The 15,863-nt window shown below is 49.0% G+C and overlaps 1 protein-coding gene across 1 annotated transcript in view; it reads left to right on the forward strand.

Moving 5' to 3' along the window:
• Positions 1-15,863, forward strand: part of FRMPD2 (FERM and PDZ domain containing 2) — an 88,602-nt gene that overhangs the window by 12,439 nt on the left and 60,300 nt on the right. The window contains exons 2-9 of the mRNA XM_032838069.1: positions 2,204-2,329; positions 3,663-3,820; positions 6,387-6,452; positions 8,836-9,031; positions 10,781-10,915; positions 11,673-11,760; positions 13,281-13,416; positions 14,748-14,819. Coding sequence (XP_032693960.1) covers positions 2,204-2,329; positions 3,663-3,820; positions 6,387-6,452; positions 8,836-9,031; positions 10,781-10,915; positions 11,673-11,760; positions 13,281-13,416; positions 14,748-14,819 — 977 coding nt within the window. The remainder of the gene's footprint in view (positions 1-2,203; positions 2,330-3,662; positions 3,821-6,386; positions 6,453-8,835; positions 9,032-10,780; positions 10,916-11,672; positions 11,761-13,280; positions 13,417-14,747; positions 14,820-15,863) is intronic.

Raw genomic sequence — 15,863 nt, forward strand, 5'->3', positions numbered from 1 at the left:
TTTTTTTTTTTTTTTTTTTTTTACAAAATAACACATCAAAGGAAATATTCAGGATCTAGGACCAGGCAAAAAGTTCTTAGGTTTGCAACCAACATCATGGCTTAGCCTTGCCGACCTGACCTGTGCTCAGAACACTTAGATTAGCCTATAGTTGGGCAAAATCATCTAATAGAAAACCTACTTTATAATAAAGTGTTGACTATCTCATGTAATTTATTGAATAGTGTCTGAAAGCGATAACCAGAATGGATGCAAGTGTTATCAGTTGTTTACCCTCATATCCCTGTGCCTGACAGGAAGCTTCTCCTGCTCTTGTCATGAGAGAGGAATGTAGGGCATATCACTAGCTCAGAAAAAGATCAGAATGTTTTCTACTGAATGTGTGTGGCTTTTGCACCGTGGTCAAATCAAGCCTAAGAACTCTTTGCCTAGTTCTAGAACCTGAATAAACTCAAACCATTACAAGTCGGGGATCATCTCTATAGAAAGAACTCCCACAACTCAATGTAAAAAAGACAACCCAATTTAAAAATGATCAGAGGTATCAGCTATACCTCAATAATAAATAAGTTAAAAGTACAATAAAAAAATAACTACAGGGGCACCTGGGTGGCTCAGTTAACTCAGTAACTCGTTTTGAGTTACTTTTTATAAAAGATACAAGTTCTTTTTTTCCATGATGGATCCAGCACTATTTGTTGAAAAGGCTGTTTTTCCTTTATTGAGTTACCATCTTGAAATGATGGTCTTCACTCACCATATACCACAGCAGCCTAAAATACTTCTAATGCAATTTTTTCCTAGTCATAAAGTGATTAGGAAAAGAAAAGAAAACACATTCAGTATTTCATGAGATGTTTTGAGATTCAGAAATTACCTATTTGAGAATCATAATCTTGTCTGTTTGTTTTTTCTCTAATAACTAGCCTTTCATTGTGGCTGCAGAGAGCTAGAAACATACGGTGGAATGGGAGTGCCTAGTCCCTATTATGTCTCGAGCAAAGTTTAGTTAAAGAAGTAGGAGGAACTAAAAAGAAAGACAAGAGAGGGCTTGCCCTTTAGCTTAGAATCTATTACTTTTTACCTGGGTGACCTCGGACTGCCTTCCAGTCTGTCAGTGGGAACCACAGACTTTCTTGGCAGACTCCTTGTTGTAAGCGACCTCTCCCACATAAAGCTTCCTGCCCAGGTTTGGCTGCAGCACACTTCTGGTCCCCAAGGGAGAGAAGGAAGTGCAAAGCTTTTGCTCTCAGGAATCCATTTCTCTTCCTGAGGCTGGAGGAGGTGGGACTTCCTGGGTACACAGGGAGCTGAGCTGCTGGCCAGTGGAGAGCCTGGATTAGCCATGTTGGATGGAGAGATGAGGGGCCCATAATGTGCTCTCCACCCTGCTCCCCACACAGCCCTCCCACCTGCCCTGAGGCTGTAGAAAAGATCAGTGACGTAAATGGATTAGTAAAAGCCTGCCTGTCCTCTTCCTGATGCCACCCAACCTGGGGCTGGCGATTAGTTGGTGACAGCTTTGTTTGGTGGGGGAGGTGGGGGGGCAGACAAGTAAATGTCAGCTTTGGTTTAAAGGAGCCCTTCTAAGAAGAGAGGAAGGAGAGGACGAGCCTTCTTGATCCCTCCTCCAGCAAAGCAGCACCGTGCTTTCTTGTGAGTCTGCTCCTTTTCAAAACACAGGGCTTGCTCTTCCATCTACTGATTTTCGCTCTTCTTGCAGGTGTTGGGGGTCATTATAGACAGAGCTGCCACTGGCACCAAATCCAGCTCTGCATGTGGCAGAGGAAAAGACATGAATCATGCATCGGAGATAAAACAATGTTGTTAACCTACTTTCCCAGATAGAGTGGAGCTCGGGAAAAGGATGCTCCCTGGGCATGGCTAACTGTCTTGAACAGCACAGGCCCTGCTCAGAGGAAGGGGCCCTTCTCGGGGTTCATTTGTTCATTCATTTATTCCCTTAAGCCTTCACTTGGGAGTTTATTTGCTCATTCACTGAATCAGCGGCCGGCCTAGCCAGCTCCCCCCATAAGCATTTCTGTAGTTCCTCCTGTGTGCGCAGCCCCAGAGATGCAGGAGATGTAAGCATGGTGCTTCAAGCTGCGGAGGGGCCTGGATGGTGCTGGGGCTGAAGTGGTGAGTGTGGCCCCAATGTGCTTGTGGACATTGCGGAAACTCTGCCACATACGTGTCATTGCAGGCATGAGCCCAGCCTCTGTGACCCTGGCCAGTGCCCTGAAGGTCAGGGGCGAAGCTCTGTCAGAGGAGGAAATCTGGTCCCTCTTGTCCCTAGCTGCTGAGCGGCTCCTAGAAGACCTCCGAGAAGGTAAGAGAGAGTGTCTGGGGCAGGTAAATCACAGCGAGTTGAGTGCAAAACTTCCCAAACACATTTCTGGCTGCTGCTTCTCAGATGTGTTACCAGGTGGACAAAGGACACCTACCTTTGGAGCTGCACCAGGAAGGCAGGCTTGGCTCTTGGACCTGGTGCACAGGAGAGTTGAAAGAAAGGCCTTGCTTCTAGGGAGACAGGGGCTGTAGCAATCGGGGCCTCTCCCCACACTGGGACCATCGCAGCATAAGGAGACAGGAGGCAGGGAGCAGCAACCTGGACAGCTGACAACCCCAGGCTGAACCCTGCTTGGTGGTGTGTCACCTTGTGTCCCCGCAGGGGATAGAGAACCCACATACTAGTTGGTCTAAAGAGGAGAAAGAATTATTAAATTCCGACCGAGGACTAATTGTAACAGGAGAAAATTTTACATGGTCCCCAGGGCTGAGGGCTGCACCAGTGAGGCACAGACTTTGAAGGGAAGCCCCTTGCCCAGCTTGGGGTTCAGATGGGCTGGAGTTGCTGTGCTTGGAGCCCACAGTGACGGCGCACTCCGCTGCTCTCCCCGGCTAGAAGTGGCCAGCAATTACTGGACAAACGAGGCACAGGAATCGCCCACACGGGCCGGGTGACCCCCTGGGTGGACGCGGGTACCGGGGAGCCACACCTTTGGAAGTCTGTGCGTGCAGATGGCCTGGAGCCCGCGGGATGTGTGTAGACGGAAGGATCACTTGGCCAGGCCGGGCCGGGAGGTGGCAGCCGGGCTGAGGCTCCTGCGCGTGGTGCAGCGCGTCACTGGGGCGTCCTCACGCGCGCTCAGCGCCCCGGGAACAGCAGGAGGGGTCTCCTCCTCCCGCGGTGTCTTTCCAGCGCCCTCTACTGAGAAAGCTGCAGGTCGCACTAGCTCTAAAGGACAGATGCTGAAGAAAGCAGGTATGGAGAGAGGAGTTTGGAGTGGCCAGACATTTCGTGGGTCATTGGAACAAACACCGAGTACCCACACTCAGATATCAGCTCTGAAGTCACACGTGCCTGGGGGCCGCAGGACCGCAGTGGAGGCGCCCCAGGCGAGATCACACGAGTAGCAAGTCCCAGTGTTGGAGATTAGGAGGCTGTGCACCTGTAACCTTCAGTTTCATCTTCCTTGTGATTCCTCACTCCTTTTTCCCTGGCGGGGGGAAGACTGGGGGAGGGTTGAATTTATTTCACTTTATGTTTCCATGGGTCTTGCTCTTAGTCCATCCCGGGGGCACCAGCTGGTCACAGTCTCAAAACTGCCCCTCCAGACAGTGGTCCCTTCTCTATACTCCCATCATGGCCTTGGTTTCAGATTCCTCGGACTATGTGGTCTGTCCCTGGTCAGCCCTACTGTCTGCAGCCGGAAGTCTTTCTTTCCAGGACCATATTTCTCACATAGCGGCTGCTCCTTTCAAGGCCCCTGAACTGCTACAGGGACAAAGTGATGAAGAGCTGTCTGATGCATCTCAGGTAAGGTGTTTGGCAGCTCTGCAGCACCTCTGGGCCTGTCCGGGGGAAAGGCCTCGTTCTAGAACATTGGACCTGTCCTGGGGGTGGTGTCCCAGCTCTTGGCTTAGCCCCAAGAAACACTGAGACAGAATAGGTTGAAAGAATTTTATTCCCAGGCCTGCCTTTCTTCTTCTTTCTTTCTTTCTTTCTTTCTTTCTTTCTTTCTTTCTTTCTTTCTTTCTTTCTCTCTCTTTCTCTCTTTTTTTTTGGGGGGGGGCAGCAGTGTATTAGCTCTTAGATGATGACAGGTCAACTTCTCTGAGCTCCAGTTTCTGCATCTGTAAAATGGGTTCATTCATATGACCCAATCCATCAGCTTACTATAAATACTCAAAAAAAAGTGTTAGGAAAATTGTGGGTAAATGGTCTGGGACACTGGTACCCTTGGCAGTGTGTGACAAAACCCTAAAACATCCTCAACTAGGAATTTGTCCTAAGGCATGAGTGAAGAGTGAGTTTGCTGCAGCAATGTCTACTGTTGTATTGTTGACATTAGTGGTAAATTAGAAACCAACTCCATGTCCAGTAAGTAAGAGATCATTAAGGTGAGGCTGTAGGGGCTTATAGAATGGCTTGAAAAGAACTTAAACATATGCATGTATAATGTGATGCTCATTGAATACACACACACACACACACACACACAGAGATAGAGACAGAGATGAGAGAGGGTGAGTTCTAAAAATATATATACCAAGGTGTCTGCAGTGATCATTTCTGGATAGCAACATCAGTGATGATTTCAGTTTTTCCATGGATGTGTTTTGCTTCTGAATAGTACCAAGTCTAGTAAACATTATTTTCAATTTTATTTTATTTTATTTATTTTTTAAAAAGATTTTATTTATTTATTTGAGAGAGAGAGAGAGAGTGAGAGAGGGAATGAGAGGGGAGAAGGTCAGAGGGAGAAGCAGATCCCCATGGAGCTGGGAGCCTGATGTGGGACTCGATCCCCGGACTCTGGGATCATGATCTGAGCCAAAGGCAGTCGCTTAACCAGCTGAGCCACCCAGGCAGCCCCTATTATTTTCAATTTTTTAAAAAGAAGAAATTCTAGGGAGAGAGCAGTGTAAGGCAGGCACACAACACTCAGGGCACAGCAGGCACTTCCTCAGTGAGTTCTGTTTCTTCCAGTCCTTTCCTGGGAAGAGTACAGCACGGAGTCCAGGCCCTCGCAGGAGGCACCTGGAACTGGAGCTGCTTTTCTTTTGGGTTCGGAGAGCAGGGCCTCGGTGGCCTCACCTCTCCAAGTCAGATCCCAACAGTGAAAGCAGCACATCCCCCATTGCGGTGGCCCCGACTCTGTCCCTGCACAGGCAGTCTCCCAGCCCTCCAGGCCCCAACACCCTTTCCTACACGGACAGAATCCCAGGGATGAATCCCCGGACTCCTGTGTTAGACACAGACATGGGTACGTCTCAGTCCCTCTGTTTGGGTCTCCCTGGTGGTGCCCCCTCCCGTCTGGCCTTGGCTGAGATGCCACAGCCAGAGTCGTGGGATCTGACTTTCTGATGTCAGTTATAGCAGAAGCCCCACCACAATAATAAATAAGCATTTATTGAGAACTTAGTATGAACCAGAGGCAACATAGCCAAGGCCCCGGGCAGGGGCTCTGGTTCAAGTTTAGGCTTTAGGTCTTCTTTGTGAAAGTGCCGTAAGTTGCCTTTGGTTTGTCTCTTCTGTAGAATGGAGACAATTAAAATATTGACCTCCCAGGACAGTATTTGGGGTGAGGATGAAATGAGTTAATATAAGTAAAAGTCTTGGAGCCCAGCTTGCCATGTAACTGCTCTGCATCTGGTAATTGTAACAATAATTATCATTACCATTTCCAGGTGTTTTTTACTCAATGCTCATGAGTAGTCAGGCAGAACCCCCACTATAAAGATGAGGCAAGTGAGGCTCGGAGAAGTCAGATACTGCCCTTCCATTTCACCGTGTCGCTCTCTGACAGCACATGGTGCTTTTAAATCAGGCCACCCCATAGGTTGTCACTGACAGAGGGCTTTGGCTACACGGACCAGAAAGCCTAAAATACAGAGGCTGAAACCACAGATACAGTAAGGATTTGCTTCACAGGAAGTCTGAGGATTGGCCACCAGCTCAGTAAACGTCATCAAGGACCCTGGCCGTGTCTTTCCATCCCACCCTCCTCTGCTGCTGGCATTTTGCTCTCACACCTGTTGTCTCAGGAACCAGGATATGTGGTGGTTCCACGTATCCCATCAGTGGGCAAGGCAAAAAGGAGGAAAGATGGGGCGAGCTACCTGCGTTCTTATTGTCAGTAAAGCAAAGGTGCTCTCAAATGCCCCTTAACAGACTTCTGCATCGTTTGCCAAAGTGTGGTGTTATGGTCCCTGGGGCTTTAGGCCACAAGAGTAGGAGGGAAACGGGAAAGTTTACGGGAGTCGCAGACGGTTGTGAGGCTAGCCAGCTGCGCGTGCAACTGGAATGGTGCTTTGTTTGCATGACCACCTAATAATGTAGGTGATGGCAATCTAACCTGGTGTTTTTTTGTCTTGGGCAGATGCACGTGTATTCTTTGGGCATGACCCTCTACTGGTCAGCAGGCTTTCACGTCCCACAAGATCAGGTCTGTAAACAAGAAATGCCAAGTCTTGCCAGGTCATTCTTTGGATTTCATTAACGGTTTTCTTCAGGATGGGGATCACATCTCTTGAACCACGTGCCACCACTCAGTCCTCCTAGGTTCTAGGAAAGCACTGCTGGCCCATCACAGAGGGCCTCCTGCTGAGTTCAGAAAGCACCTCAGAATGCTGCTTAGCATGGCAATGCAGCCAGCCACGATCTAGAACTGGCAAGACTTACAAGCTCAGAGGAAGTAGCAAGTCTAGAGGGTTATACAGATAACGAAGATACCGATGTAGAAAGCAGCCCTTCCTGAGGTGAAATGCTTCCCTGAGAAATGGTTCTGTGCTCAACAAATTTGGGAAAATGTTGGCTACGATAGATTCCTCTCAGAGATTTGGCAGAGTAATTTATTAAAGACTCTGAGGAAGCCTAAAGCAAAGGAAATTTTAAACTCTATCATAGCACTGTATAAAATTTTTGACTACAGAATGTGTGTGTGTGTGCAAATTCTCATCTGACACTATAAGAATTCCTAAGAGACCAGTGAGTTAGAGAACCCCGTCCTGTCTCCCTCCCTCCCTCCCTCCCTCCCTTCTTTCCTCTCGCCTTTGTCCTCTCTAATTCAACATCCCAATGTTTCCTGGTGTTTTTTGTTCTCATCCCTCTTCATGTGAAATCTCTTTTAGCTTGCCATGACCCATGGGATTAGGTTCTACTTCTCAGCAGGGCATACCTGGAGCTCCAATTGGGGTTCTTACCTGTGGATCAGGTTCTTCTCTGGAGCTCTGCTGTCATCCAGGCTGGCTTCCTGGGTGTGTGGCATGTGTAGATTGCCCTGCACTTACAAGGGCCCATGCTTGATTTAATGCTTTGATGTCACCAGCTTAAAACCCTGAGAAGATTTGAACAAGGGGCCCTGCATTATCCCTTTGTTTCCCTGGGCTCTGTCCTGTCCATAGCCCCCTTCTTCTCAGACATGCCCCCCTTTGCATATACTGCTCCCTCTATCATGGTTCACTCCCCCACTTTTCTCCTGGTTAACCCCAGTGTGCTTTCTGAGGTTTAGTTCAAGTTCTTTCCTCCATCTCCAGACTCCCTTCCCAGGCTGGGTTAGATCTTTTCTGCTGTGTTATTACCATATCTTGTACTTTCCAAGACCAAAGTCCTTGACCCTTGAGTTGACCATCTTTATCATCAGACTGTGAAGTCCTTGAAAGCAGGGAGTGTCTGCCACCTTGCAGTTCCAGTAGCCTGGGGCTCTGGGCACGTCTGAGGCGCTTGGATTGGCTGCCTGACCCCAGGACACAGTATCTCTCTTACACTTGAAGATGGGGATTCCCAATTGGTGCTGGATGGCCAGAAATAGTAGTGCAGCCTTTATATTGAAAATGACTTGCAGTACGGGGAGTGTGAGAAAAAGACCGATGTTGAGTCTGATTTTGAGGGCTTCTGCATATAAATGGTGGCCACTGAAATGCATGAGGAAAGTGCTTAATAAAATTTTTTTTTCTTTTGCTTGATGGGTACATGTGACATAAAGTTCTTCCGATGATTGTTGACCTTGTGCTGACCACTGGAGATTCCAAAGGGGAAAAAAGCACAATCCTTACATTCCCAGAACTCATATTCTAGGGGATGGATACCAGTGAGACCCACCTAAATAATCTGAGAAGTAATTCGGTAGAAAGTAATTGAGGAAGTAATTTGAGAAGTAATTACATTGGAGACGTAATCGAGAAATAATTTGACAGGTTTCCCAGGTGGGTGTGAGTTGAAGGCTGATCCCTGGTTTTTTTTTTTTTTATTTTTTTTTAAAGATTTTATTTATTTATTTGACAGAGATCACAAGTAGACAGAGAGGCAGGCAGAGAGAGAGAGAGAGAGAGAGAGAGAGAGAGAGAAGCAGGCTCCCTGCTGAGCAGAGAGCCCGATGCGGGACTCGATCCCAGGACCCTGAGATCATGACCTGAGCCGAAGGCAGCGGCTTAACCCACTGAGCCACCCAGGCGCCCCTGATCCCTGGTTTGAGCTGAGTGCTTGGCATCGGTGGAAATTCATTCTGTCAAGCACCTATTCTTCATAAGTACTCCAGGCACATGTCTGTGCTCTCTATGCACCAAAGAACATTCCAGACTAGAAAGTAGCCAACTTCACACAACTGGCGCAGAGATAATTGCTCTGCATTTTGTGGCCCCAGTGACAGAGCTTGTGTCCGTCCCTAAACTCTCCAGAAGGGGCAGGCATCTGTCTAGTGGTGATGAGATCCTCCGTGTCCGGGAGTCCCCATCCTCCATGTCCGGGAGTCCCCACTGCACACCCGACAAGGCGCTGGGCTCAGCGGCAGCCGCTCTCCAGACTTCTTAGACAGCCCCTTTCCTCTCCAGCCTCTGCGGCTCCATGAGCCCTTGCACTCCACTCTGCTGACTATGTGTGAAGACCAGCCTCGCAGGCGTCTGCCCCTGCAGTCAGTTCTGGAAGCCTGTCGGGTTCATCGGAAAGAGGTGGCTGTATACCCAGCGTCTGCCAATCTCCATGTCCAACGGCTGGCCGGCTTAGTTCTGGGCACCATCTCTGAGGTCAGTGGAGATCTGTGCTTCCCAACCCAGGGGACACTAGCTACAGGTAGCTGTTAACATTTAAATTAGCTAAATTATAGTTCATTGAAATGAAATAAAATAAAATATTCAATGCTTCCATCCCACCGACCACATTTCAAGAGCTCAGTTGCCACATGTGGCTGCTGATGAGCCTGCTGGACAGGGCAGATAAAGAACAATCTCATCATGGTGGTTCTGTTGGGCAGCACCGGGGAAGACTTTCGGGCAAGCCCAGATTTCTAATGTGGCCGAGACTCTCGGGATCTTTCAAAGAGCCCTTTATGTAAAAAAGCAATTGTGTTTATAACCCACGAGTCAGCTCCCCTATCAAAATTTGACTAGGTCTCCTGCAAGGAGCCTTCCCTGACGGTGCCCTCAGTCCCTGGCTCCTCCCTCCCTCTGCTGTCCTGTGTCTGCCGAGAGTCCCCGTGTTGCGCGTGTCACACCGTGTTGCTTGCTGTCCTGTGCATTCCCCACCATCTAGCAAGAAGCTGACACATAGTAGGCATTTGGCTTAAGTTGGGTTCCCTTGAAGTGAAGCCAGAAATGGTGATGTTTATGCATGTTATTTGTTTTAAAGATTTATCTATTTATTTTGGAGAAGGAGAGAGAGAGCATGGGTGGGAGGGGCAGAGGGAGAGGCCTAGAGAATCTCAGGCAGACCCCATGCTGAGCGCAGAGCCTGATGCGGGGTTTGATCTCACGACCCTGAGATTACGAACTGAGCAGAAACCAAGGCCAGATGCTTAACCGATTGTGCCTCCCAAGCACCCCCATGCATGCTACTTATTGTGGAAGTGCCTCTAGGAGAGGGGGAATGCTGGAAGGAAGACAGGATGGCTGATAAGCCCAGCCTGGAGGTGATCTCAGGTGGAGACAGCCTCAGCCTGGCCCCACGGAAGGTGGGTTGTGGTTTCTGGAGCAGGAATTGTGTCAGCGTTGGCCCCCGTGAGGCAGGGAAGGTGTGGGAGAGAGGCCAGTGAGGTGCCTGGGATATAAATGCAAAGAGGTCTGCATCTCAGAGGAACCAGAGGGGGGCGGGTTGGAGACTGGTTGGGTAGCTGTGCACTTGTCCAGGGGTCAGGCTGGAGAACTGAGACCAAGACTAATGCAGGGGCCATGTGGATGGAGAGCAGGGGACCGCTGGGGTGCATGCTGCCCCCAGTCATTTAGAAAATGTCTCTTCCATCTTGTCCTCCTTCTTGGATCCCTCTGTCTTGGCATCTGAACATGTTGCTTTTATTCAAAGAACCAGAAGAGCTACAGTGAAGCACAAATCACACGGTGAGGTCAGGGAGATGGACAAACAAGAAAATGTGATATGATGTAGAAGTAGAAGTAAGGCGACGAGGGAAGGTGACAAAAGGGTACTTCCCTCTGACTTGAGGGCAGAAGTGGAGAGGTTTGGAAGTAGAGAGAACACAACTCTGGGTCTTAGAGGCACAGAGGGGTTTAGCAGGGAGACCCTAGGCAGTGGGGGGAATGCATGAGCAAAGGCACAGTTGTGGAGGGGTCCACTGGTAGTGGGGGAGGGGAGCGAATTACTTTTAGGGTGCCTGTGGGTGGTGAAGTCTGGAGCCCGCTCTGGTTGCCAAAGTGTATTGTTGGGCTCTCTGTGTACAACAGACACTTCTGAACTGACTTAATCTGACAGCCAGTCTGTATGTGTCTATACAAATGTCTCCTCTTGACTTTGGGTTGTGGATGTGTGGTGCACTTGACCTTCAGGTAGGGAGGGGAGCTGCAGAAGGAAGCTACTCTGTACAGCGGGACCGGGACCGAAGCCGCCTGCTCAGGAGTAGGCTGCATCAGGTGAGCTGTGAGGACCCAGCAGCAGGCGCCCTGGAGCGACCACACCCCTGCAGAGGTGGGTACAGCACCCCAAGCATTCCCATGCTATTGTTTCCTGTGGCTAGTGGGCCAGATGTTTACCCGGGCAGGCTTCCCTCTTCCAGGAGCCTCCAAGGAGAAGAGGGTGTGTCCTCAGGAAAGCATCATCTGGAGATAACTGTTTATATCAAACATAAACCCTTTTTTAAAGTTGAGTTTGAACTGTCCATCTTGATAAAACAAATTTCAACAAATGACATAAGAGCAAAATAAAGCAATCTTTTAAAGATTGTTTTAGTTGTTGCTCTAGTTGTGTTAGAGGAACTGTTTTTTGAACAATCTTCAAATCTCTACTGTTCTCTACTATTCAACTGAATCTGAGGGGCAACTGGGTGACGGGCATTAAGGAGGGCGCCTGATGGATGGGGCACTGGGTGTTACGTGCAACCAGTGAATCACTATCTCTGAAACTAATAATACAGTATATGCTAACTAAATTGAATTTAAAGAGAGAATGAAAAAAAAATAATGTTATTGTTTGCTGTCCCTAAAACAAGGCACTCTTTGCCCCTGGGTTTTGTCTCTCCCTCTCAAAAAAAATAAGTTCCCCTGACTCTCTGGAACTGTCATTCCCATTTCTCACATGAGCAAATAGACTCAGAGAGGGTAAGTAATTTTGCCAAAGTCACACAGCCAGTAAATCACGATGCTGATATCCACACCCCTGGCTGCTCAATTCAAGAGATCCATGCTCTTTACATCTTCCCATGCCCTCCATCATGCTGTTTGCTTAGTTTCAGAGAGAAGCACAGAGACCCAGAGCTCTCTGGAGCCCGGTCCGAGCACCTCAGTCCCCAGTCACTGCAGCCTCTCGGCTAGTAGGTAAGTAGCAAGGTGTACAGGGTGTGGGCCACTTGTGGGACCTGCTGTATCTTGCTTCTTGGCTGATTGCTAATGTGAGAACTTTTGCTGCTCCAGAAAAAGCTGACCCTACTCCATTGGCAGGTGGATAAAAAAAAGCAAACCCCACATTCAAGCTGATGTGCAGCCAGGGTGATGAGGGGTCAGATGGCAGCTGTGCTGTCAGGCATTCTGTGTCCTCTGGAAATCCAGTTCAGTCTCCGTTCTGAAACAAAGCCATGCTTCCATGTTGTGATTATCTGTTGCTCCATGAGGTGGCATAACGAACGACCACAAAACACAATGTTTAAAAATAATAGTTTTGGGGCACCTAGGTGGCTCAGTCTGTGAAGTGTCTGCCTTCAGCTCAGGCCATGATCTCAGGGTCCTGGGATCGAGTGCCATGTCAGGCTCTCTCTCATGCCCTCAGCCCCTCCCTTCCATCCCTGCTAATGCTCTCAACATCTCTCTCTCTCTCTCTTTCAAATATATAAATACAATGTTTTTTAAAAAGTAATGGTTTATTTAGCTCTTGCTTATGTGAGTTGGACAATTCAGGCTGTGCTCAGCTGGGAGGTTCTTCTGGACCCTTCTGGAGGCCCTTGTGCTCTGTGATCAGTCACAGCCTGGCTAGGCAGCTTCACTTTTGGGGGGGTGGCTGGATGTTATCTGGGGGAGCCCTGGCTCTTCACCAGTAGGCTAGCCTGGGATTGTCCTTATGATAATGGCAGAGTTGAGAGAGAGAGAAAGAAGGGATGGAGGAAGAGAGAGGCACAGGGCATGGGTCATGGAGAAAAAGTGGCTGGTTTTGGAATCAATCTGACATAGATGCTCAAATATGCTCCAAAACCACATGGGACCATATCTTCCTGCATCTGGAACATTAGGAATTTTGAAGTTTGGGTATTTATTTCTTTACATGTTGATTTGTTGTCCTTCTATCATCAGCCAAGGGCTGTGGCAATACTTGACATCACATACACAGCTGGGGCCTTGACTGGATGCTGTAGGGTTCATCTCATAGTAATTTTTTTTCCTGCTATTTAAAACTCTGTTTTTTTTTCCCCAATGAAAAGAGCTTTTTTTTTTTTCTGATTCCATAAACAATGTATTTTTTTTTTTTACCAAAACATTTCAAACACTATATAAAATTCTAAGTAGGAAAGTCAGCGTCCCCTGTGACCCCATCACCAGCTTCAAGTTCTTCAGGAGCTGGGGTCATAGGACCTGCCTGTCCTGAGCACAGTGAGCTAAAGCAGAGTTGTGGGATGGGGAAGAAATGGACTGGGACCTGGCCCCTCACACCCCACCCTGCTCCTGTGGCTCTGCAGCCTCAGTGACCTCCTTGGAAAAGTACACATGGTAACTCTTCCCCTAGGTGTGGGGCGAAGGGAAAGTAGGGGACGTGCCCTGTCCAGTAGAGCACCTGCGCACCGTGGGCTTTCATTGCTGGTGGCCATTTCCATTGTGTGTCATCTTTCCCCTTCTTGACTGCTGGCCAGTGCTCTGCCAATGGAAGCTCCCCCAGAGCTTGAGGACAGACAGCAGCTCAGCTCTGGCTCGATGTTCCCAGTGTCTGCAGAAACCTCACAGTCAGCAGTTCCTTCTCAAAGGGCTTTTCTGCAAAGAAAAGGAAAGGTGAGCAAAAGAGGACCCAAAGACCCTCTCCAAAGAGGTTTGAGTGGGGAGCTGTGTGGCTGACACCATCGTTGAAAATGGGCAGGCTCCCTCAGCAAGATTTTCAGCCCTGCATCACCCCTTCTTGAACAGCACTGTCAATAGCTGAAAATTGTTTTAATAACCACATAAGCCCTGTGGTTTAATCATGAAGGGATGAGGGTCCCCTGGAGCAGGGACAAGCCCCTGCCTGGCTGTTCACAGAGGAGGCTGCCTTTGTTGGCGTTTGGTCTGGGCATCTGCAGCCCTTCGGGAACATCAGACCCAGATGCCCCCAGAAAGCCTTCGTTTGTTGGCCTCTCTGTTGCCGAGAGATTTGCTTAAAGCTCCTTAGCCAATTTGAGAGGAGTTGAGCCTAGAGTAGCTTTGGGACATCCTCTCCTTTGCGGCTCTGGGCTCCCACACTCCCCACGCCCCTGCTGCCCTCAGAGACCACTCTCCCACGTTCTCAGGTAGACAGGGTCCGGGACACCTTCCTCTTCTTTGGCTTTTTGCCATGATCACTAAGTAAGGACACTTCTACAAGACTCTCTCAGGACACACATCATTTATTGGCTGGTCTTTTGGCCTTTGGAGCAGGAGTCTGGTTGGTATCCTTGGGGGGCACATTAGTAGACCTACCCAATCCTATCACTCTTAGATTTGGGTGAGCTTCTTAACCTCTTGGAGCCCCAATTTTCTGACAAATGGATTGAGATTATGCACCCCACAGGATGATAGCTGCATGTAACTAATGATAGGTATGAAAGTATCTCCCCATCACAAGCATGATACAAACAATGTGAAATTGGAAAGAGCTGCCCGTGCACATTATTGATTCAACATACAGAGCTAGAAAAACATTCATCCAATCGAAATCTAGAGGTATTTTTGCTTTAGAAAATCTCTAGCATATAACATACATTTGTATTATATAATGTGTTTTATAATTTTGATATATACAAAAGATGATGTAATGATGTGTGAATTATGAAACACACAATGAAGCAGACACCCAGTTTAAGAGCTAGGACAGCACCAAGAGCACTGTACCCACTGTTAAGACGTCTGCTTTGAGATGCCCAACTTCACTGAGTTGAGCTCTGTTGAGCCCCCCCCCCCGCTACACCCCAGCCCATCGAGCCCCGTTTCCCTGAAGCCTGTTTCCTGCTGGCTCCCAGGAAGGGAGTGCTGCTAGAGGGTTAGGGGAGGTGAGTGCATTGGGGCAGCCCAGTCCAAGAGCTGGGGAGCCAGTCCCCCTGGGATGTGACTTCTCTTCTGTACCATGAGTGACTCTTGAATGTTTTTCCCAGTTCTCTAGGCCTGAGTTCATCTTGTTGGCTGGAGAGGTCCCGGTGACTTTGCATCTACCCGGCTCAGTTGTGGTAATTGCTGGGATAAATGGGCAGGGGTAGTGGGTGGTGAGGGAACCACCCTGCTGGGCAGTCCTGGAGGCTGACTGACTTCTAACGGCGGTTTCAGGCTGGGGTGCTCGCTCTCTCCTCCAGACTCCTGCCAGAGCTCTGAGCTAAGTCACACTCCTGCTTCCTGTCCTTCAGTACTCCCTCTTCTCCTCAAACAGGAGCCCTCTGCTACTTCTGGCTCAGCCTTGCTTGTCTTTCCAGACTCAGCTCGACTTTGTCACCTTAACGGGTCAGCAAATATTGTTTAAGCATCTAGCATGTGCCAGGCACTACTCCAGACCCCAGATTGTTAATGTGAACACAAGAGGGTCCTTTACACGTGCAGCTTTCATCCTAGCATATCTGCATTTGTCTAGTGTCAGGTGGAAAAGTCAGTCTTCCTTCCCTTAGCCCTGCTTTCCCAGTCCTGGGAAGACTGTGGACCCCCGAGAGATTCAACCTCTGTATGGAGAGGCACTTGGTGCCTGGATTGGGGGTGGGTGAGAGGCTTGGCCCTGTTAAGACCCACTGAAAGAGCTTTGGTGATCCCAGCCCAGGGTGGGGACAGTCACTTCTATGCCCTGCTCTGAGATGTCTTGGGGGCATGTGTTCTTTTCTAGGACCCTTCCTGAGCCAGCCCTCTGCAGAGGAAGGGAGTGATAGGCTTCCCTGGGTGGAGAGTAGAAAGGGGGAGTTGGAGGGCCAGGTTGAGGTGGGCTGGAGCACCAGTTAGCTGCTAGAACCATTCTGTCAAGTGGGGCCATGGAAGCCCCATGTGTAGCTCCATTGTCCCATTAGACCTCACTTAGAAAAACACATGTTCAAGGACACAACTATTAAGAATTTCAAGAGGGCAGTTGTAGAGCATTAAACCCAAGGAGAGGGCTCTTCGAGCACATGGGGTGGCCCCCACATTTCTCTCAGCTGATTCATCAGGGAGCCTCGGAGTGTGATCAGCCCTGCCCCGGGTCATATGGGAACAATCTCCCATAGGGTCCTCAGGTCTGGAGTGTGAGGCCTGCCCCT

The sequence above is a fragment of the Lontra canadensis genome, unplaced genomic scaffold, assembly GCF_010015895.1.
Source record: "Lontra canadensis isolate GAN:19392208 unplaced genomic scaffold, GSC_riverotter_1.0 scaffold3, whole genome shotgun sequence".
Classification (NCBI taxonomy): Eukaryota; Metazoa; Chordata; class Mammalia; order Carnivora; family Mustelidae; genus Lontra; species Lontra canadensis.